The sequence below is a fragment of the Gastrolobium bilobum genome, unplaced genomic scaffold, assembly GCF_033153095.1.
Source record: "Gastrolobium bilobum isolate Gb01-03AN ecotype WA unplaced genomic scaffold, APGP_CSIRO_Gbil_v1 utg4067, whole genome shotgun sequence".
Taxonomy (NCBI): domain Eukaryota; kingdom Viridiplantae; phylum Streptophyta; class Magnoliopsida; order Fabales; family Fabaceae; genus Gastrolobium; species Gastrolobium bilobum.
The window spans coordinates 28,179-52,502 of record NW_026896031.1 but is presented as its reverse complement, the minus strand read 5'-3'; the positions used below and the strand labels follow the sequence as shown (position 1 = coordinate 52,502).

The window sequence follows — 24,324 nt, the reverse complement described above, 5'->3', positions numbered from 1 at the left end:
ATTTAATTTCTTAGACATATGTAATGAAATTTTTTGACATGAATTTACCCTGCCTAAACCTGATAAGGATTAGGGGTGTCATGTGGGAGGAATTTTTTTCTCTTTTTTTTTTTCTTTACTCTCTTCTCTCTCCTCTGTCACATCGAGTATTCTGTTTGGTTGAAATTTTTGCTGGAGATGTCCGTCCATCTGAGTTTGGGAATTGATGTTGTCTTTGTTTGATAGAGGATTTATAAAAACTTGCCCACTAATCTCTTTTGCCCAGCAATTGAGAATCAAGTGCAAAAATGCACTGTTGAGGTTTATCAACTTGAACGTAGTATTTGCGTATATATAACTGGGTAAGTGAGAAAAAGTTGACAAATATTATGATAATACTACTTTTTTCTAACCTAATTTTTCCAGTAAAATTTTTGTTAATCAAATAACTTTTTTTTAACTCTTTTATTAAATTCATTTTTCTACCATATTCCTATAATTACATTTACCTAGTAAAAAAAATATCTCCTCTATCAAGCACCTCCCAAACAAATTCTCAACTGCTGGGTTTATACTTATCTCGTACATTCATGAGTCATGTATGTATCATGTGTTTTGTATGCACGATCACAATTCATCCATGATAATCTCATGCATGCAATCATGTATGAGTCATGTACTTCTATATGTACAATCCTAATGAAACTGACATTGATCAGTAATATATACGAAAACTTATATTTATAAATTTTTTATAAGAAAGGATATTGTGACAACCAAGTTGTATTACTACCAAGTGACTACCAATCAATTTCACCGTTATTGATCTAACGGTTATATTTATTCAAAATACTCTTTATTAATTTTCCTAAGGGAAATGATATTGTGACAACCAAATTGTGTTACTACCAAGTGACTACCAATCAATCTCACCGTTAGATCGATTATGTTGATTCAACGGTTATATTTATTTCCATCTTTGCATGGTCATGATTCCCCATATTTAAAGTGAAAGCATTAAATATGAGAAATCATAACTATGCAAAGGTGAAAATAAATATAAAGTATTAAATTTGGGGAATCATGACCATACAAAGATGGAAATAAATATAACCGTTGGATCAACATAATCGATCTAACGATAAGATTGATTGGTAGTCACTTGGTAATAACACAACTTGGTTGTCACAATATCCTTTCCCTTTTCCGGGACAGGTTATATTTACTAACTTTTTTGTTTACAAACTACACTATGTAGGATCGGTCATACATTAATCACACAGTGTACGACCGGTACTACATTAGTGTAATTGCAAAAAAAATTTGTAAACGGATCATGTTCTTATATATATATATATATATATATATATATATATATATATTATGGTAAGAGAGGAGTTAAAACTTAAAAGTTTATACCACCGATACAAAAATCCGAATAACACACGTCAGTTCACTGAAAATTGTTTCAGTTGAAAAATAAATTACTACGCTTATTTTTGGTATAATTAAAACAAAAGATAGTATTTAAAATATATTTTTTTATATCTCTGTTTTGTTGTTTTTTTTCACTTTAATGAAGTACGACTGAAGCAGCACGATTTCACCTAAAACCGACCAATCATGATGCTAAATTAGATGTAAAATAGTTATTTTACTAGTTTTAGAATTGTTTTCTTTTATGATTTCTGAATTGGAAACATGCCGTCGAGAGTGCTAAACGAATCAGAGATTTCCAAGGGTCTTTCATCCGACTAGTGAAGGCTTGAGTTTACATGTTTAAAATTGATTATTGGAATTAGACTTGAACTTGTATAAAAGCTCGTTTAATAAAAAGACATCAGACTCTAATTTAAAAGTTCGGTCTTAGAGCCTTTCAGACTGACCTAGTATACTAACTTTTATTTTATATTTTTTATACTATAGCCTTCTCTCTCTTCAACTTATTTCACCCAATTTTATTTGTTAAACAAACTTCTTAAATGATTTTGTTCTATATTATACTGTTTTGACATACATTGAATTTATGAATCTTTGTGGAATTATTAGTCTTATTGATCATATATTCTGTGTGGATAAATTTTTGTTATCTTATTTTTTTTTTTTTTAACAAACTAAACCAGACTTTTATTTTTTGTAAATAAGTCAGGCCACAAGCCGATAATGATATTCATAACAAGTAACAAGCTAGGTCAGTCTGACACATTTAAACACAGACTTAACCTTTTAAGATCAAAGTCCGATTCAGCTCGGCCTGTTGACACCCCTAGTGGCAATGATCAGTTCAAGAGAAGTTGGTCTAGACAGTGGTTGAAGGGTAATTGTGAGTATGCAATGATATCAACGGGATGATGATATTAATGTTGGAGAAGTCTATTTGTCTGGAACAAAGGAGGTGGGTATTTGCAAAACATTTCGACACTCAAATTAGTATTTGAATGATGAGTTTCAGTAAATTGAAAGAATATGATTATACTTGGATTTTGAGCCTTCCTTTTATAGTAGTAGCATGCATTTTTATTGATGGATTAAGGTGACATGATTATACTTGGATTTTGAGCCTTCCTTTTATAGTAGTAGCATGCATTTTTATTCATGGATTAAGGTGGCTTCGCTACCTATCTTGTGAGAGTCATGCCTTTGGTGAGCTATGATACATAGGCTTAACTAGAATCTAATGTCTGTTCTCTAACCATTGGCTATTAAGGAGGCACGTGAGTCCTGAGCTCTTGTCAACCCAAATGTGCATACATATGATCATGTGTATACGTGATATACGTGTTTCCTTACCAAGTATTTGACTTTGGGTAATTTGGACTATTATTGAACTGGATCATTAATCTTTTTTTTTTTGAAAATATTCCAATCGGTTCATTGCTTCACAACTAATCCGATTCGGGGCGGGTCCAGGATTAAGGCTTTAAACCCCTCCCAAAGGTGCTACTGGGGAGATTCGAACACATGCTCTCACCTCTACCTGCTTAGCTCCCATGCTGGACCATTAATCTTGTTTAGTTATGAGGCCAAATTATCAATTTGGACTATTATTGGACTGGACCATTAATCTCATTTAGTTATGAGGCCAAATTAGATTATTTTGAAGATGATTTTCTTTTTTTCTTTCTAACTATGATTTTGCTAGAGCGGAGATGAAATTGAGCGAGTTGTGGAACTTTCTTCTAGAATCTTCCAATTACTAAAATATCAAGAGATTTACAAAGCTTACAACATTACGGAAAATATTTTAAGTGTTCTTATTGCACCCACTATTCTATAAGGTGTTCATCAATCGATCCAAATTGATTCAAACCGCAGTAACCGAACCAAAAAATCGATAATCGAATTAACCGAGAAAAAAACCCCGCATATTTTAATTGGATTGTTGGATCGATTTTCGGTTTGGTTGGTGAAAACCGATCCAATCCAAACCGATCCAATGTATTATGTATTTTTTATTTTGAAATTCCACTAATGACCTTTCCCTTAATTCAATAACCCTTATTCAGTTACTCCCTTAGTTTCAAAACCTAGAAAAGACTATTCAATGAATTAAAAGAAATATATCCAATAAAAATAAAAAAAACAAAAACTAAAATAATTTTATCTGATGGTCCAAAATTCCACGTTACACGCCAAACACATTATTCTACTTGTATAATTTTTTAATTTTATATCATCTTTTTATTTTTCTAATTATTAAGTTACTAACAATATTTTCTTATAATTATTTTAGATATCTTCAAATATAGAAGTTGATGATGATGATGATTCTGATTAAAAGTTGATGATATAAGTTGTTATTTTTAATTTAATTTTTCATGTATTTATTTTAAATTTTTTATTGCTTGAACCCTCTCTTAATCTCTTATTTTTATGAAAGTTATTGTCTTGCTGGTTGTTTTGAAAACTACAGATGAACATTAAGCAAATTGAAAGAGTGAAGTATGGAAGAGAAACATGGTGACTTTGAATCTTTTTATTTACTAGACTTGGAATCTTGGATGTAATTGATAGCAAACTACCTTATTTTAGTTTTGTTGTTGTCTATTACTCTATTATAAATCTTCATGAGTTTTAAGACTTGTTTTAGTTTGAAAAGTTAAATTTTCTAGTGATTTGTAACTTTGTATGGCTTCATTTTGATATAGTTAGTGATTTGTATGGCTGAAATTTAAGGCTTTTCAAAAAACCGAAAATCGATCCAAACCGAATAAAATTGGATTGGATTTGAAAAAAAATTTAAACTGAATGGATGATTAAATTGTCAAACCGAAGGGAATAGATCAAATGATCTTTGCTTCAAAATCGATCCAATCCATATCGCGAATACCCTTCCTACTCCATACATCCATCCAATAAAAACAAGACATAATTAAGAACCTATCATAACAGTATTGAGGAAAGAGAAAAAAAAATATTTGCCGTCAATAATTTATCCATAATACAAATGTCTCATTTTAAATGGCAGGTGTATCCATTATTGAATGCGACCCAACACTAAATTTACTCTCCCAACATTATCTACGTATAGTTGCTTTACTTTTTCAATGGAGGCTGAAGATATAATTGTGTTGGAAGAATACGGGAGTTAAACGCACTGAGTGCCAGAGATCAGTGTTTTAAAATCCTACTCTGTCTTCTGGGTTGACCCGGGTCAACCCTGACTCCTCCTCTCTGAGGGTTGGAGTCACAAGTTGGATCCTATATGCATATCGACTCCTTCGACCCCCAAAACTCAGTCAGATTTCAACGACTCCTGGGTCAGAGGGGTCAAAGGGGGTCACTGCTTGTTTTCTTTTTGTAAAAAAAATTCCATGAAACATCATTGTTTTATTAAAAAATAAAATAAAAATGCTTGCAAACCTAACTCTAATCGTTCTCTTCTCTCCCAACGACCTAGACGTCTTTAATCTTCACTTTGTTGCCGTGAATATTCTAGAAAAGGTAAGCATTTTACCCATTCAAATGAAATCCTTACGGTCGTCGATGGAAAACAAAAACTCATCTTACTTCCTTTAAATTTTCCTTTGTGAGGAACCTTATCAAAAGAGGTAGAACCGGGTCAGCGTAGTGACCTCATTAGAATATGAGTTTTGTACTTTGGTTTCTTGATACTTTAATTAGGTTGTGTAATATTGACTTGTGGTTGTAATTGGTGAATTATGTTAAGTATATTTTGAATTTTTGAGATTAATGGTTTGTTTTTTAATATTTTCATATAAGATATATATATTTATATTTTTTAAAAATATAAAATCGGGTCAGCGTAGTGATCCCATGACCCCCCGGTTGAACCAGTGACCCCATGACTCCTGACCTCGGCTGGGTCGATGGCTGGGCCGAGTTTTTAAACACTGCTAGAGACAGTGGTGGAGCCTGGGAGAAGATCCAGCCAGTGCCAAAAGATTCAATTAGTAAAATTTAGTTAGTACCAATGTTGTATTATTTTTAAAAACCTAGCCATTATTAAGGCTATACCATAATTTTATTTAAAATATGTAGCATTTTTGAAAATTAGTCGGTGCCAAGGCACCACCTAAGAGCCAAGTGGCTCCGCCGCTGGCTAGAGATGTTTTTCTACGGAAGTGGATCCTTTAATGTGGGGGAATCATTATTATACAAAGTTGGATTAATGGTGATAAGAAAAAAAAGAGAGAAAAATATTGGTATAAGTAGTTACAAAATCATTACCGTTAATTCACCTTTTATATTTATGATTCCCTTCTGATACATAATCATAACAGATAAGAGAATTCATTTTCGAATAATTTACATGCAGTCTTCTAAAGATATTCTGTTCAAGTTTAATCAGCACATACTTCAAAATTTCTACTACACCCGATATTGATTATGTACGTGACTGATTTTATTTTTATTTTTAAAAAAATGCCAATATAAGTAAAAATTATAAAAAATAATAGTTTTTTTTTTATTGTGTCTCAATCAATTCACATGATCAATAATATGTGACTCAATCACTACTTATATTACTTTGATCTTATACTCGAATTTCTAACTTAATAAAAAAAAATTGGTATAATTAGTTAAACAATAATACTAAAATCAAATGTTAATTTACATTAAATTGAAATACTGTAATTATTTTTTTTATTTATCATTACAAAATTTCTGAACTTATTTATCTTTACATGATGAGTTGGAGTGTGTGTAAAGGTTTAAGTTTGATTTTAATTCATCCAGTTGTTAATAAATTTAGCAGTAAATAAATTATGAGGAAGATTACCAAAAAAAATAAAAAATTATGAGGAGCTAACTTGGTTTACAGTCCATGGAGGATTATGATGTCCATTTATTTGGAGCTGCTTTGCTTTCTTTCAACTTTCGATATCTAGATTCTGTATTTGTGTTAAGAGAACGGAGTATAGTCCTTTGCAAGTAAATTAGAATGGCATGAAGTGAAAAAAATAAAATACCACTCTATTATTTTGTAGGTTTTGGAGCAGTCTCACTTTTTATTATTTGAAAGTTAATTAATAGAGTGATTCAAGAATAGTTTAACACTTTAACAAATATCATAGCTTAGAATTTAAATTAATTTAACAACGGTAGTTTATTATTTAAAAAAAAAAATCAGGTATAGAATAATTCGTTCCTTCATTTTGTTGGTTATAACTTATGCAAGCTAAGTGTGAAAATCAGGTAAAATATGTAATATAGAGTTCTTACGACACAAGATATGATGGGTTCCACCTTTCATTAAAAAAAGAAAAATTATTGCACACATTTCGATATATCACTAGTACGAGAAAGAATTCTATAACACGAGAATTCTTTTCTCCATATATTTAATCCCAACAATTTTGCCAATAATTCTAGTATGTCTATTCTTGTTGACTGATTATTGGGCAAGAGGGATTTGAACCTTTTTCTAAACACTTTTAAACCAGATTCTCGCATTCCAAAGTGTTTTATTAAACTTTGAATTTTGTTGTTGACTTAAGTCGCGTAGTAATATCAAACCTCTTGGTAAAAAAATAAAATAATCATTTTAATAAATAATTTACATTATATGCTAGATTATAAAATAGGGGCCTTCTCTTAGGTAGCTCCTAGAGGGTGTTTTAACTTCATGTTCAGGCGAGACTGTTTTGAGTTTGATTGAAAAAAATAACTAATTATTTAAGACAAAATTAATAAGAAATCTTAGTTTTACCAATTTAATTTTGCTACAGAGGGCCTATCTACTTAAAAAGAAAATGTAAGGACCATTTTTCTAAGCAAAATAAATAAATAGATAGAGCAACCTAACTTAGATCATAATGAAGTGATTATACATTTTTATATACAGTTATTGCATGCTCATTTGATGGATTAGTTGAAATCAAGAGAGAATCTTTTGCTTTCTGGGTAAATATATACACACATGCACATGCTGACATGCAATACAATAGGAAAGATTTGTATCTGAAAATAGTTCTAAGATTTCAAACAAAACTAATCTTAAAAGAAAAAACACCAAAATCATGATCAGACTACAGAATGTAGAGTTGCCCAAGTACACAAAAAAGATGAAAGTTGGTCTACATATTGGAGCATTATTATTCGCTGCTAGATCACTGTATTGTTTGCCGATTGCCTTTGCCTCTTTAACTTGATTCCAAACAGAAAAGACCTCAAGGGTATTCTAGCACGACTTGTGGAGTGTTTCATATGGTCATGAACATGCCCGTGATTGTTAATTCCGAGTGTTTGACTCAGTTCTTCTAGCATCTTCTCAACTTCATTTTTCAGTCCCTTCACAAAACTTAGACCAGCTTGCAGTTCACTACAAACCTTGTTATTCTCCTGTTTCATGTTTAGAACCTCACCTTGAAACTTTGCAGCCTGATACCCACCTAGTTCTTCTCTTTTTGATGCGGAATCTGGATTTGCAGCTCCTGCTATTTCATCTTGCAAGCTGCATAATGATGGATGTCTACCTTGTAACTCTTCCTGCAATATTGCATTATGTTCAAGCCACAGTGATAATTCAGTTCTTATCTCTCTTAGGTGTGTATATATTGGTTTTATTTCAGATTGAATAGCATTTGAGTTCCCTTCGGACATGTTGTTATCCTTTATTTTCCGTAGCTCTGATTTTAAGTCATGTATAGAATTTTGAAACTTTTGAATCTGATGAATTGAGGTGCTAAACCTCAACCAGAACTCTAAGTTCTCCTCCAGCAAATCATCAATGTCTGATCGGAATCTCTTTTCTAAGGGTGAAAGGGATTGCTGCTTATCAACCTGGTTTGCTTTCATCTTCACTAATATCACGTTTGCAGGTGATATACCAATATTTCCTGTGTTTTCAACATTGTGGTGTTGCTCTCCAAAAGAAGTACTCACTACACTTGCATCTATATTTGAAGATTGAATTTCATGGTCCTGCATGTTATTATCTCCTTGAGCTGCGTTTTGAAGAAGCGCTTCTTGCGGTGTATATTTATATTCTGTGATAGTGGTGCGAGGACTTTCATCTGGATTTGTTTCCGAACAGGTTAGCTTCTGTTGTAAAGTGTTTATCTCTTTATCCTTAGTGGCAACAGTGTCCTTCAATTCCCTTACCTGCAGGAGCATATATACAGTAATATATTATCAGCAGTGGGAGGTAATATATCACTAGATTTTTGTCGTGGAATTACATTATAAGTAATTATATATCTATATAATGATTATGCGGCGTGATATTCTTACACCGGGTGGTGTAAAAGTTAGAAGTCAACTATTGATCCACTTTTATTTAATGACTCGCATTATTAAAAAATTTGAGTTGTTAAATATAAGTGGGATCAGCGGACAAGATTGAGAGTGTAACTTACACTGGTGTAAAATAATCCTGACCCAATGATTATATATGTATGTATATATCAAATTTGTAAAAATAATTGTTCTTTTAGTTTGACTTTACATAATTAACAACGAAGTTCATTATAAAATTCAAATATTTATCCAATTATTTATAAATTCTATTGGCCCAAAAAATAAAATTTATACATTGACTAGTGTATACCTGAAGTGCCAGCTCAAAAATGCTGTCCCGGTTTTTCTTCTCAACATCATTGAGCTTGACCTTCACATCCTTATAGTCCTTTAAAACTGATGTGTACTCCCCCAACAAAATCTTTTCTCTGTCATCTAATCCATTCACAAACGTCTGTCTCAAGTTAGGTTGGTCTTCTTCCTCGCCAGTCTCCATAGCAAGTGATTCAATGTCAAGATTGCTCACTGTCTCATTCAAATCATCCTTATCCTGCTGTATTGGCTCTGGAATCATCCCTTCAGTCCTAAAATTATTATTTTCCTTCAAATTGGAATTGTCATTCTCATTTATGACATCATTGAAATTTGCAGCATATTCTTCCTTCTCCTCCTTTGTTGTCATAACATCCTTCATGATTGCTAAGTTATCAGTAGACAATTTATCACTTGGTTTTCCAGACTCCTCTCTTAGTTTTCCATTTAGGGCACTTTTCTTCATGTATAGTACCAAGTTCTCCCCCTCTTCATCTAGCTTCACATTATTCAATCTTCCTGAAAGGTGCTCAAGATTACAACTAGCTTCAGTGAACTGTGTTTGGAGGCTGTTGTCTTGCCTTTTGACACTTAGGTTGAGAATTTTAACTCTCCTCAATTCCTCCCCCAATTCTTTCATCTTCTTGTTGGCTTTTTCTGAATCTTCTATCAACATTTCCTTCTCCTCTTCCAAGCTTTGTATATTTGTCTGAAGTTCATCTGTTTCTGATCTCAATCTCTTTACCAAGGCATTCTGAGAAGAAACCACGGTTTCAAGGGTAACAGCCTTACTTACAAGTTCATCAATCCTCTCTGCCATTTCTGTCATAGTGAGGGAGTTACCTGAATCTTCCTCAAGCTTTTCCTTAATCCTCTCCCGCAAAAGCCCCACATCATGCATATCTTCTTCCAAGCTAACTATCTCTTCCTCTATTGTTTTTGGTTCTATTGCTTGGTCTTGTTCACTCGTATGTTTACAAATGAATTGGTCTCTAAGGGCTTCAAACTTGTCATGAGCTTCCTTAACCCTTTCATATGCTTCTTTAGCTTCTTCTGAAGATAGTGCATGTACCTCTAGCAACTTAGCCAGGGTCTCTTTGCATGAATTTAGAGCTGTAGCAGCCATTAAAGCTCGAGCATCATTATCTTCTATGACTGTACTAATGCCAAACTCATCTTGCAAGCTGCAAACTCTTTTCTGCATTCCTGTAATCTGGTCTTCAATTTCCCAGTACTTTTCATAGGAACGTTCATACAAGCTCCTTACAAACTCTTTCTCAGTCTGTAGTGCCAAAATTTCTTTCTGTAGCTTGTCTATTTGTGCTAGTGCTTCAGCCTTACTAAGCCCTGAACTTGTTGTTGTTTGAATGGAATTTTTAGAGTTGGCTATCCTCCTAAGTGGTCCCTTTCTGGAGAGTAACATGGATGGGCTTCTAAAATGCTTCTTTGGGATTTTTGGAACTTCAGGAATACCTGATTTTTGTGTTTGATTGTTGGGTTTAGGAGATGATGAATTTGAACCTGGAAGACTATCTTCATAATCATCTTCATCCATTCTATATTGAACTTGTTCTGGGAAGACAGTGGCAATGGTACGGTTTGCACTTTGGAGCTCTTTTGATAGATGATCATATCTCTCTGCTAATGCTCTATATGCTCGAAAAGCTTCTTCTACAAAATTTACCAGTTCTGGCCTCTTCCTGTAGTACATTTCTGCTCTCTGAGCAAATGAATCCCCATTATCATCAATGATTTTGAGGGTGTCAGCCACCTTCTCCTCCATATCTGTTAAATTTTTGTTTGCATGTAAATGACAATGAGTTTTCTTCCAATGCAAATGTTTGATTATTCAGCTGGGAACTTTAGCTATAAGAAAAGTGGGTGGGAAGGAGTTGTGAACCAAATGAAACCGATGGAACTATAGTAATGTATGTATTTCTGCTTGTTATTCTTCATGACACCAATGTATGTATGATTTTCAGGTCGTTGTGATACGTTATCTATTTTCCTACATTCCAATCGTTTGCTTTACCTCTCTAAAATCCAATGAACTCTAAACTATATTTTGTTATGCATGTAAATATATCATATACTGTTCAGATAATGGTGAATAAATAATAATAATAATAAAATCAGGCAAGTATTATGTATATAGAAGGAAATGCATCATGTTTAAACATGTAGGCTGCATGCCTTCTATCTTTGATTAAAAAATGGCCAAAAAAGTGTGTTTTGATGGAATTAATGATAGTGGGAAAGCAACCAGATTGGTCGTTGAGGGAAAAATATCAACCTATATACTAAGAGACATACCTTGGAGGCTTTGTTCCAGCCATTTGGATTGCTTTGTTCTGATGTGGCTTGCCCACCACCATGAATATGCATTGGTTGCTGCCCTTTGCAACATTTTTATCTTGTGTTACAATCAAGCACATTCAACCCATTGAGGCAAAAACTTTACAAGGTGAGACAGAGAGAAACAAAAGCACACAAAATGTAAGAGAAAAGCTAAAATTTTAATGATCTTGGTAGTTAAAAAAAATTTGGTCAAAAGAGAAACAAATGTTGGCGAAAATGCCTTCTTATAGTTATGGAGCAGACATGAAGAGGAGGAAATTTCGCCACAAACATAGGTGTGTAATGTCTTGGATCCTTTGAAGAGCAAACTTTTTGGAGGGCTTTGCTAGAAAACTATCCCCACTTAACGGGCTTTGTTATACAGCCTTCCAAAATTTATATTTATTGCCTGTTTGAATTAGATTAATCATTAATCTATAGGGAAAATTGTTTTTAAAAAATAATAAAAATTTAATTGTAAGCAATTTTATATTCAAATCAAGTTAATTCAAACACATTTACTATAAAAAAAAAAAGTTAATTCAAACACGTACTTAAACTAATATTAACAACCTTAAAAGTAATATTATTTAATCATTAAGATAATCATAATAGCTAATCAAAATTAACCATGGCAGAAAATTATTAAGAGATTTGTGTATTATTTTGTTACATATCTTCTAAGATAATCTAACATATTCATATACTCAGCATTTATCTTGACATGAGAGCAAGCAAAAACCTCTAATCATATAGGTGATAAAATGGGTCCAATTCATCAATCCGTTTAAGTCTATCTTGCATAAACACGGATCAAAACGGGTTGAACTGATGTGAGAAAAATTGATCCATTAATAGAGATGAATACGAGTTGGCCCGCCTCAATCGGTCTGCTGACCGTTGAATATAGAATGAAAAAATAAATTCACTTCACTTTATGGTGAGTTGACGGGTCAATCCGTCAATTAAAAAAAGTTAATTAAAATTTAAAAATAAATTATACTTTATGAATTTTATAATATTTTTTAATTTTATTTCACACTCTTCTTAATTTTTTTAATCTCAATCTTAAATGTACACTAATATTCAGTTAAATATTTTTTAGGAACTCATTTATCTCCATATATAAATAACATTTATAATAAATAAATTTTTTATTCTTTATTTTTTCTAGGGAGTGTTGAGATAAAAAAAATTGGATATCACAAAAGCTTAATGACAAATAAAATATTACTTAATTATAAAAATTAAAAAAATATGACCAAACAGTTTGAAACCATTTTGACCCACTTTTAGGCGAGACAAATTGAAATGAATTGGTGGGTTGAAAATCTTAATCCAACCCGCCATATTTTGGAGGATTCACGGATTAACCCGCCGGATTCAACCTATATTACCACCTCTACCCATCAATTTTCTTTCAATAAAATATTGATCATTCTTTTACGACTCTTTGATTTTCATTTGATACTCTTTATTTCTTAAGAACACAAGTTTTCTATATTTTTTTATCAAATTCAATACATAAGAGGGTTGGCGGGATAAGATGAGCTGAAATTTTCAACTCATCATAAAAAATGGGACATGAGAGATTGACTCACTTTAAGACTGATTGAAAGCGAGAGGGGGGATTGTTTGTCTTGCCACCTCTACTACCATAACGAGAAATACAAGTGAGTCATCTTATAAATAAAATAAAGAAACAAAAAGTGGCAAAGTGTGAGATGTTTGTTGTGGCTTGATTGCTTTATACAGAAAAGTATTGATCTAACTAAATCTAATCAAGTACTTTTCGTCTACACATAAGAGAAAAGTATTGTCGTAACTCTATGCTTCACAACCAAGTAAAAAATGTAATAATTTCCCCAACCACACACACACAGTACAACCGAGTTAAACAGATTTTACATTTAATTTATTCCTGAATTTAAGCACATAATTTAACAGATATGATACAATTAATTTCATATGTACATAAATATTTACATCAAAGAATTGCAAGCTCTCTCCATTTAACATGCATTCATGCATAAATTTTTCCTTTTCTCTCCAATGTTTTGATTCTCTAAGGTTGAGAGCAGAACATCAGGGGTACATCACTACAAGACAATGCTAAAGAATCACAACTGCTTTATTATTGACCACGTTTGCTCCTCAAAGGATTTGAATTAGGCTAGACCCAAAGTTTAGCAATCCTACTACGCCATCACATTGCAGTACAGCATTTTTTTTGGCCCCAAGTTTACAGTGAACAATTGTTTATTGGCTAAAGAAGACAAATGAGGATTTCAACAGAGCAATAGTAACAGAGGCTGCTCTATACTGCAGAGACATAATTAGAGTATTTGTGCATCAGGAATTTCGAAGAGAGGAGATCCAATTTTCTACATATTTCTTGCTCTCTGCAGACAACAAAAGAAGCATAAACATTAACTTTCTAACCACCCAGGAAAAGAAGAAAAAAATTTGGAATGACAAATAAACTGCACTATGCATATTTTTTTTGTAAATTATACAGAAAATCCAAGTGAACATTAACATCACAGATCAATCATAATTCAGAAATACCAACAATAATCACACGGCAATTGCTCTGTTGTAACACCCAGGTAATGGAAATCCCAAAAAAATTGCAAGATGTTAGCCAAACATAATTTGGAAACAGGATGTTGGAAAAGTACAATTGTCTCGAAGACCACATAACTATATCAGTATGTTGTAACACCCAGGTAATCTTTGCATCAGCTTATCTACGAAGTTGGCTAAGGTATAGATCATTTTAGTAACAAAAAAAAAAACAGTTGAAGTTTGACTCGGATGGAAGACAACTGGTTTTAAAAGTTCCTCCACCTCCACCGAATTCCAATAAGCTAACACAAAAACAAAATAAACTAAACGAAGCTGAAATTTTCCCCAGTGGATTTCCATTTATATCTGTCAAATGTTAACATGCACTTAAAGATAATTAGTGCAGCAGCTGCAGTCTTCTATTGGATTAAAAGCAGATCAACATTTGTGCATGATTTGTTGTTTCCAGCTACTGGTACGGTGAAGCTGGCAAGGTATAGGCAGAATACTATGTCCAGACCCTTTCCAATAGTAAATTTTCTTCTGATGTCATAATTCATAGGCAAGAAAACTTAATCAGATTAATGAATTAAAAAGGTTCTGAATCAGCAACTACTTCCAATGGACCTCAATACAGATCATCACATTATTTACAGAATTACAGATTATTATGTGAATATCTGTCTCGATAACTAAAGGCCACCGAATTGCTTGGCATACCTTCATATTTTTAAGTCTAAATGATATGTTATAAAGAGGAAAAAGGGGAAAGTAAGACTAGAAAAAATAGAGAATCCGATCTCAAATTTATTTCCATTTCTAACAAAACAAAATAACTTTCTTCCCAAAAGAAAAAGGGAATTTATATAATATTAACTGCAAAATGATATGCTTAGGAATGCATCTTGCTTGAGTCTAAGAAAAACGATCACATCTTGCTAATTTTCTTTAAGCTAATATATCTATTCTGGGCTTCAGCAGCTGATGGAAGATATAATATCTTTCAAAAGTAAAAAGTTCATCCATTCATGCTATGAAAAAATAAAACCAAGTTCTCCCAAATTAGTATTACATGCACAAACTCCATCAACAATTTAAAGGCAGCCAACATTTGAATAGCTTAAACATTCTTAACCTAGTATTAACTCTGAACCGATGCATAAATAATTCAAATTTTAATGACCCCCTTAAATAGAACATATTGTGTAAAAATCCAGTTAACAACAACACAAAGCAAACTCTCATAGATGTTAACGAAAATGCTCTTACCATCTGAATAACTATCTGGAAAGTACCCAACGTTGCCCAGTAAGTTGCTTTTGGGATCCTCCTCCACCATGGCACTGAAATTGCGTCCATAACAGGGAACAAGCACAGCAAAACTGTTATCTGTTTCATGACTTTCACCATCATCACTTGAGAACCCAGTTCCATGAGGCTCCAACCAGCCAATAGACCAATCAGAATCATCAGATTCAGAATCAGAAACAATTCCACCATCAGATGGAACTATAACAACATCATATTCCCTATCTATTTTCGGCTCTTCCCTACTATGCCATTTCCGCTTTACCCTTCCAGAAGAGGAAGGCACAATTCCCTGCTTAACAAAAGGAAATCTCAAAACATCCAATTCCAACAGAACAGAATCAGCTGAAGAATTTATGGACGACCCATTTGAGATTCTTGGCTCTTGATGTTTTCCTCTCCACAACCACCACGAGAGATGGGTAAAAGCCACATCCATTCACTCACGTGGTGTTGGATTCCCAGAGCAAAAATATTTGCATAGATTCTTCTTGAACCAGCACTAATCTCTCGTTAGGTGAACCTATAAAAAACAAATCGCTTAGCAACTACAAATCAACAATAAAAAAAGCGCAAACCATCTAAATCAAAGAAAAAGTGATGCTTACAACTAAAAATTAGAAAATGCCACTTTTTGATTAAAAGCTTTTTACAACCCATAGCCAACACAAAAACTCTAAAAATAAACATCTGTCCTAAAATTTGTATATACATTGAACATAGACACCCATTTTCACATAAACCAGAATCAAGAGGAATATAACACAACTTGTACCAAATCAACGCAATGATTGATTCAAAGCAGAAAACCAATTCCGAAATCGCAAGCCTTAAAATAGCTAATACTTATGCATATAATAATAATATCTGGTCGTGGGAACCATCAAGATATCCTATCCATACAGTTTGATTAACCAATCTTACAAAAAAATAAAAAAATAAAAAAAAATTCGATGTTTCGTCAATAAAAACAACGACTAGAAGTAAAAGAAGCAGAGAAGATGAAACGACAAAGCTGCCTTGTTTCAAAATCCGAATTTTGGATGAAGATTCAAAGCTGCCATTTTTAAAAAAAAAAAATAAGAGGAAAATAAAAATTGGCAATTGGTACCTTTTAAAACCCAAAAAGTTAGTATTTTTCAAGGTTTATATAACAAGAATCCAATGGAAACCCTAGTTTTGGTCTGGGAGGAGGAGATAACATGGCTTTCGGGGAAAGACAGAGAGAGCGCGAGTATCAAATGTTCAATTTGTATATTGGGCTTTCAGATACTGTTCAATCACGCGTGGAGCGCGTGGAGCCCTTGGATTGATCTATGTTGTTCCAATAACGTCACGGTATAAACAAAGCAAGCAGCGAATCACAACGGGGACGACAGAGAATAACGTGAATCTGGCATCCGCAAATCATGCTCTTATGATTTTTCAATTAACAACGGGATGTTATTGTTATACACAGTAACCAATTTCACTTCTCATTAACCGATTGAAATATTTAAAAAAAAAAAAAAAAAAAAAAAAAAAAAAAAACTCATAATAAAAAAACCATTAAGTACGTAAATTTAAAAAAAAAAAAAATGAGTATTATTGGTTATGGGATATTACAATGTTTTCTTAATTTATAATGAAAGGGTGGGTATGTATTTTTTTTCAAATAAAAGTAATTTTATAATTCAATTATTATTTTTTGCTCTCACATTCACTTCTTTTCTTATCATATGATTTTTAAAAAATACTAACTAAATACATTTTGAAATTTATTTAAAAATAATATAATATTTCTAAAAATACAATCATATATCATGAAATAGTGCCTTTAATGAAAGTTTATACCTTAAAAACTTAAAAATTGTCGTCAGTCAATATGTTAAAGTTTTATTATATTCAGGTAGATAACAATAAGATAAATGTTTTTGTTATGTAACATAACATAAAAATAAACTTCCTACTCTCACAAAAGGAAGAGAAATGAGAGAGAATAGGAAAAAGAGAACAAATTTAAAGTGGATCCCATATAAAATTTATGTATGTAGGAAGAATATTTTATGTTATGTAACATAATAAAAATAAAGCCCTAACAATAAATAGATATGACTCGTATTAAACAGGATTGTGTAAAAAATTCTTACACGAAAACGAGTATAAGAAACTCTCAAGCTCCAAAAAGTACTATTAGGTGATTTCAGCAAGGTGGCGTGACACGCCATTTTTACATGGATGTGTTCGCTTAAATGAGATCTAAAGCTTGTGGTTTTGAACCTCCGTTTTGAAATTATTTTAATAAGAAAAAAGGTTTTAATTTTATTAGGTTTTATTTTATTTTATTTTTTTGTATTTCTTATGGATATGAATTGACTCGACGAATTGAAAAGTTTTATATAAAACACGGGTGTTTCAAAGAAAAGTAATTCCTTTCAAGGATATCTCTATGGAGTTTATAAAAAAAAAAAAAAAATTCTTGGTGAAAGTTTTATAATTTTATGATCAGTATTATCAAGTACAAAAAGATTATATGAAAGTGATCATAAATGTGTAATAGTCATTCATTATTTGAGAAAAAAATAACGTCAAAATTTAATAAGTAATTGAGAAAATATGATAATTTTTCACGAGTAGTTTGGTGAATATATATTTGTATCATTTAATATTTTTTAAATTTTGTTAGGAATTTAATTTTTATCTAAAATCAATGAAACTTTATTTTCATAAAAAATTAAAAAAATATTATATTATTATTTAATTATGTGTTATCACATTATTACAAAATTAATTACAATAATAATTATGTGAAAAGTTAACTCTTATCTGAATGCAACAACTCATGGTTTGATTACTATAAAAAAAAATGATAGTGAATCAAAATTACAAATAATGCCAACATTTCTGTTAACTTGTACCTTAAGTGACACCAAATGTTTTTGGAAATTGTTTCGTCTCAAAATCTAGTCCACATAAACTGCCTTGCATATGTTTCTTAAAATTGTATCTTGTTTCAGAGTTTTTTTTTTTTTTTTTAAGGGAAGGCATAAAGCCCAAAACACAAGAAAATTATATGTTATTCATGGGGTCTAAGAGACATCCATCAAGTCAACAGTAAATAAACTAAAAAAACTTGAGCTACATGGTGGTGAGCATGCATTTTTTTCCTCCATGATTAAGATGTAATTTGCAAACCAATCTACGCGTATGTATATTTCCTTGTGGACAGTCCTCCAATCTTTTTTTAACTATGCTCAAATTTTGGCCACTAGATGAAATTTTTTACATTAAAAAGATGAAATAAGTTATACTTACAATTTTTTTTTTACAACTATATCTTAACACCGTTGATTTTCGTCAATTAACGATTATGATTTTTGCAAATTAAATTTATTAATTAATTACTAATTCACAATAAATGATAACCGTTGATTAGCAGAAATCAACGGTGTTAAGATATGATTGTAAAAGGTTGTAAAAAAAAAGTTGTAAGTATAACCTTCCTTTAAAAAGATTAACAAATAGCCTTGTAAAACTCTCTCTTTTTATACATTATGGGGAAAAAAAAGAAAAAAACTTATTACTTGTCATTTCATTCTCTTCCCTCATATTCTTTTGATCCTTTCCTTTCCCAACTCCCATTATACTCCAACTCCAAAGCAATAAGACCATTAACTTTATGCGTTAATGTAGGCAATCAATTCCCCACCCGATCCAGATTCGGCCTAATCATATTAACAAAGTAACAAATACATACGGCATACCCATAATTGCTTGCGGGTGATTTCAAAATTGCGTGTCGACATCAAGATGACATCAACGGAATATTTGGTATTAATGGTTTCTCGGTCCCACCTCAGATACGATTCTTAATTATTGTTTTATCAGTAAAAACTATTTTTGGTTCTCAGCAAATTTTACGATGCCCGCTTTAATTCCTAACAAATAAAAAGACCTATCGTGGTTGCTAAGAATTTCAAAATGGACTCGTTTAGTTGAAATCGTGGTCCCTCACAAATTCAAAAAAGATCTATATTAGTCCTTAAAAGGACTAAAATAGGTCCATTTTGAATTTTTTAGGGACCACACTGGGTTTTTTAATTTGCTAGGGACTAAAGCGGATATCGTGAAATTTGCTGAGGACAAAAAATGGTATTTACTCTAATTTTAAAGACATTTATCATATTTTTACTTATATTCTATCATTTAACATGACCACAAAAAATTTTCTACATACACAACATTTTGTAGGACTCGCATATTTTGAAAAAAGAAAAACTATGGCACGCAAAACGAATCTCTATAACATAACACAATCATCTTTCCTACAACATAACTCTTATAAAACCCTATATATATATATATATATATATATATATATATACGAAAAACATAGTCTTCTGCCGTTGGAAAGCAAACAATTTTCCTGCGTGCCAGCTATTTTTCTTTTATTTTTATTTTATAAAATATGGGACTCACACTTGATTTGTTTCTACTTTTTTTTCTCTCATGTTGTCATGCAACATGAGAAAACATGAACCCATATTTATATATATGTGTGTGTGGCTTATCCTTTCTCAAGTTGTTTGAGATAATTTTATCTCCGGCTATTAAATCATAACCGTACAAATATGAATCAATGGTGACAAAGAAAGAGAGAGAAAAAGAAAATCATAGCCATTCAAAGGTGAATTAATTAATATAAGAAAATAAGTAAACAAAACGACGTAGTTTTTGGGTGGCCGGAGATAAACTTATCTCAAGTTGTCGGAGAAATATTTTTTTCATGTATATATATATATATATATATGTGTGTTTGTGTGTGGTTTGATTTTTCTACAGCTACTTTACATGCAAGAGTGACAAATTTTTCATATATATAGGTTAAAACATTTAATGTGGGAAATCATAACCATATAAAACGTGAAAGCATTAAATGTGTAACCATACAACTGTCATTGTTGCACGTAAAGCAACTTTAGATATGATTTTACCATATATACTATAAGGGGTAGGATATACTTATTACCAAAAAAGTTTGCCACCTTTACAATCAACTTAATTACCGTTGATTTCTGTCAATCTAACGATTATAATTTAATGTATTTAATAGAAATTAATAATTAATTAATAAATGTAACTCAATAATTTTCAATAATCATATATGGTAAAACCAAACGAAGAAAATAATTTTCAAGCCATTGGTCAAACCCAAGAACAGGAATGAGAAGATGTTAATGTGTGTAGGGTTAAGAAATATATGTGGAGAGCTATGTAGTAGAACATCAAGTTACATCAAATTATTGATCGAGAAAATTATATTAAATTTTACTTTTTCTTATTAATATCATTGCATTTCCTTGTTATTTTTTTTACTTTTGTAATTTTGAATGTTTGTTAAAATTCATATGATTTTTTAAAAGGAAAAGGTGTTTGTCATTCTAAATAACATAAAATTATGTCATTTTAAGAGAGAGACAGACACAGAATTTCTTTTTATTTAAAATTTAAATTAAAAAACCACCCACTTTCTCTCTCCCATGATTTCCATTTTTCTGTATCTATCTCTCTCCTAAAATGACATAACTTATGTCATTTAAAATGACAAACACCAAACCCTTTTTAAAATCTTATAAATCCATATTATCCTTTTAAATCATATAAAATTCTTTAAAATCCAATCTTATAAAATTTTGATTGTAAAAAAAAGTCTTTTAAAAAAAGTCTTTAAAGTCACTACAATTCAAGATAGTCTTTTAAAATCTATAAAAAAATTTATCTCAAAATAATCTTTTAAAATTCTAATCCAATACATCCCCTTAAAAAAACCAAATCTCATATATTATTGTGAAATGACATTCCTTTTCAAAAGCAATTGTGTTGTTAGTGCTATTAAAAGAAAAACAACTAAGTTTGATAATATTACTTAGGAAAAAATATTTCTGCAGTTAATGCAGATAGATAAATTATCTGCATTTATTTCCAAAATGACGTCATTTTGGTATTGAAATTTTAAAAAATTATAAATATAAAGACTATTATAACGCTGAAATAAATTAAAATTACAAAAACACCATGATTTCCGCCCTAAAACAACGTCGTATTGACTTACTGCAGATAACTTATCTGCAGTAACTGCAGAAAAAATAAACCCTTAATTTAAATTTATTGGTTTGTTGAGTTTATTGCTATATTTGAAGCCATGTATTTTACTTGTTAAATTATTATAGTAAGTGTGTTGTGTAATTAAATAAGGAACATAAGAATTTCAAAAAAGTCTCTCCCTAATTTCCATCGACCTCTGATTCTCTCGTTCTTTCCTGATTTAATTTTTTTCTTTCCCCTTTTGCAATCTTCTTCCTCTTTTTTCTCTTATCCAGTAAAAAAGATTGCTACAAATTAAACATACATTTATTAAGTCATATAATATATTAATATTTATTATTCACATATTTATAAAAAATATCTCCAAACTAGTTTTTTTTAATTAATATGCAAGTTACAGAAAATTTATCACATTATAAAAATAATATTAATTTTTTTATACGACTTTAATTATATTTTAGATGAGAATCGACAATCTGTATCTCCACAAACTTTAACTCTTTGAGCCGATTATAAAACTAATAGTCTAATTTCGAGTTAGGGCTTAATCACAATTAAATTTTTTTATCCCTTCTCAAATATATATTTAATAAAAATCGAACTTAAGTTGTCTCCTCACTTGTTAAGTAATAGAGATTAAAGTATCTACTGTAACTTCAGATAAGGATCTCTGCTATTTAATTAAACGTCAACGTTTTGGGTCTTTTTTTTTTTTTAAATCAAATTTCTTATCATTCGTTCTAAAGAACTTTGAAATGTTAACACAGAATTCGCGTTTGACGCCAAATTCGACAACCTAATTCAGGTATCACAGTATGAGTACGAGCATTCCACAACATTTGAACCTCTAAAGGTATTCAACAATAGCCTAGCAATTCTTCCATTGAAGGAGAAAGGTATGTTATTCTTCATATGCACCATCTCAAACTATTGTTGTCTAGGTCAGAAGATTGCCATTTTTGGCCATGACCAGATACCATGCCTCTGCCAAAAAATAAGATCACGGGAAGCAATTCAGATAGCGGGTGGCTGGATGATGAGCTTCCTAGATGGGGGGTTGACAGTCAGGAAGCAAGGTGAGTAGTGAGAGGCATAAGATCTTGTTGTCATAGAAAAAAGGGTAGAAAGATGGGGTTTTTCAATATTATCAGGATCATTCAATGTAAAGGAAAGGCCAATATCCCACAACTAAAATCCAGACTGATAAGAAGCAAAAGCCTCCATCCACACTCATGACACATGTAATACAATACTCACAATTGTAACACCCCGTATATATCCGATAATGTTATCATATCATCGTATTAAGCTGCGCTTAATTAAAATTGCGGAATACCTTTTTCTTTTCAATTATGACGTCATTATCATTACCAACTTGCTTAATTAATCAATCAAATAAAATCATGCCTATATGTAAATTGCAAAAGACATCTAACTGAAATACCTCATTAATTAAGATAACAAAAGTACGAGTCTTTAGTCACGGAACCACAAAATGTAGACCGAACCATCTAACAGTTTATACAACTCAACTCAAAAGTACTAACCACAAAGTGGCATGGACAAACCCCATGCTCACCCAAATAAGGCAACAAAGCCCAACATCAGTCTCAACATCAGCAACATAAGCATATAAGTGCAGAAAACATAAACAACATCCAATCCAGTCATGCCAGCATAATATGAACAGCACTAAACATCAACTAAGCTCTGGCCTCCTGCCACCAGAGGCATCAGTCCCCATACTACCTGAACCTGAAATAAGCATTCCCCAAACGTGGGGTAAGATCTCTAAACAAGAAATCTCAGTAAGGCAAGGGGTCCTCAAGAGTCTTCCACCCCAAGCTCACTTACATGTGCAATATAAGTTCAAAAGCAGTTTATCATCATCAGTTCTAAAATAGTGCAATGCAGTAGATAATCATGTCATGTGTGTCAATTCTATTCTACTGGCCAGTGAAATATAGGATTTATATACGTCTAATACCCACAAATAGTGCAAGATGCTACTTGCATCCACCCCGGATCACCGTCTTGTATGACGCCATATACTCAGGCTTACCGTCAAGATGGAACAACACATGCATATTAAAAGCCATTACACATAAAACTCAACAGCATTTCAAATATTCAAAGCATGTAACATAGCATGCATATAACCATACCCCCAAGGGACATGGTGGAACCACAACATGACTAAACCGAGGACACGAAAGCTTACCTCTTAAGCAATCAATCCAAGTCAAGTCCACACCAGTTCAATGTCCAAACACAGCAGATCACAATCTGATTTAGGACCAGCAAGCATATCAATATTCATAGCTCAATAGCATAAACATAAAGACTATGTTTTCCTTTTACGTTTTACGTCTTAAGGCTTCTCTCAAAGCCATAAACCCTTAATCCCTTGATTCTGACTTAGTTAAGTATTCACAGAAGTTCAACTCCATCAAAATAGGGTCCACAAACCCATAGCCCAGTTCTGTATGAACAGTACCTTACTGTTCTTCGAAATCCCAGAATATCCGGATATATGTCGGAGGCATATCTGGATATCTCACTGGCAATATCCGGATATCAATATCCAGATATCCAGATCCCCATATCCGGATATCCATATCCGGATATCCATATCCGGATATCCATATTAGGATATCAATATCCGGATATTTATCGACCAAATATCCTGATATTTCGCGACAGAATGCAGTTTCTGCATTTCACGAAGATATCCACCAAAGGTCCAACTTTTACCAAATAAAAGTGTTCAAGACTCCGTTTTTAGGTCTATACAGGTTCATACACATGCTAGTTACTTGCTTAAACCATTTACATGCAAAGACACTCACCAAAGCTTCAAACTCAGAAATGGAAGGCTCTTGGAGCTCACTTGACACTCCCAAGGTTCAGACTTCCACTGCACACGAAAATGCTACCAAAGCTTGCCCCTTCCCTCACAAAGGAAGCTTCTTGGAGCCTCCACACACAAGACAAAGGCCCCAACCTCACAACTCAGAAGACTCAGCACCTTAA

General features: G+C 32.0%; 2 protein-coding genes across 2 annotated transcripts; both read right to left on the bottom strand.

The window, feature by feature from the left end:
* Window positions 1-7,548: 7,548 nt before the first annotated feature.
* Window positions 7,549-11,379, bottom strand: LOC133297379 (protein NETWORKED 2A-like). The gene is made up of 3 exons (XM_061496504.1): window positions 11,308-11,379; window positions 8,993-10,819; window positions 7,549-8,547 (listed from the first exon to the last, which is right to left on the bottom strand). Exons 1-3 carry the CDS (start codon window positions 11,377-11,379, stop codon window positions 7,549-7,551), a joined length of 2,898 nt encoding a protein of 965 aa, XP_061352488.1.
* Window positions 11,380-13,270: 1,891 nt separating this feature from the next.
* Window positions 13,271-16,544, bottom strand: LOC133297386 (uncharacterized). The gene is made up of 3 exons (XM_061496513.1): window positions 16,319-16,544; window positions 15,169-15,730; window positions 13,271-13,733 (listed from the first exon to the last, which is right to left on the bottom strand). The coding sequence occupies exons 2-3, from the start codon at window positions 15,644-15,646 to the stop codon at window positions 13,684-13,686; spliced, it is 528 nt and encodes a 175-aa protein (XP_061352497.1). The 5' UTR covers window positions 15,647-15,730; window positions 16,319-16,544; the 3' UTR covers window positions 13,271-13,683.
* Between the last annotated feature and the right edge of the window lie 7,780 nt (window positions 16,545-24,324).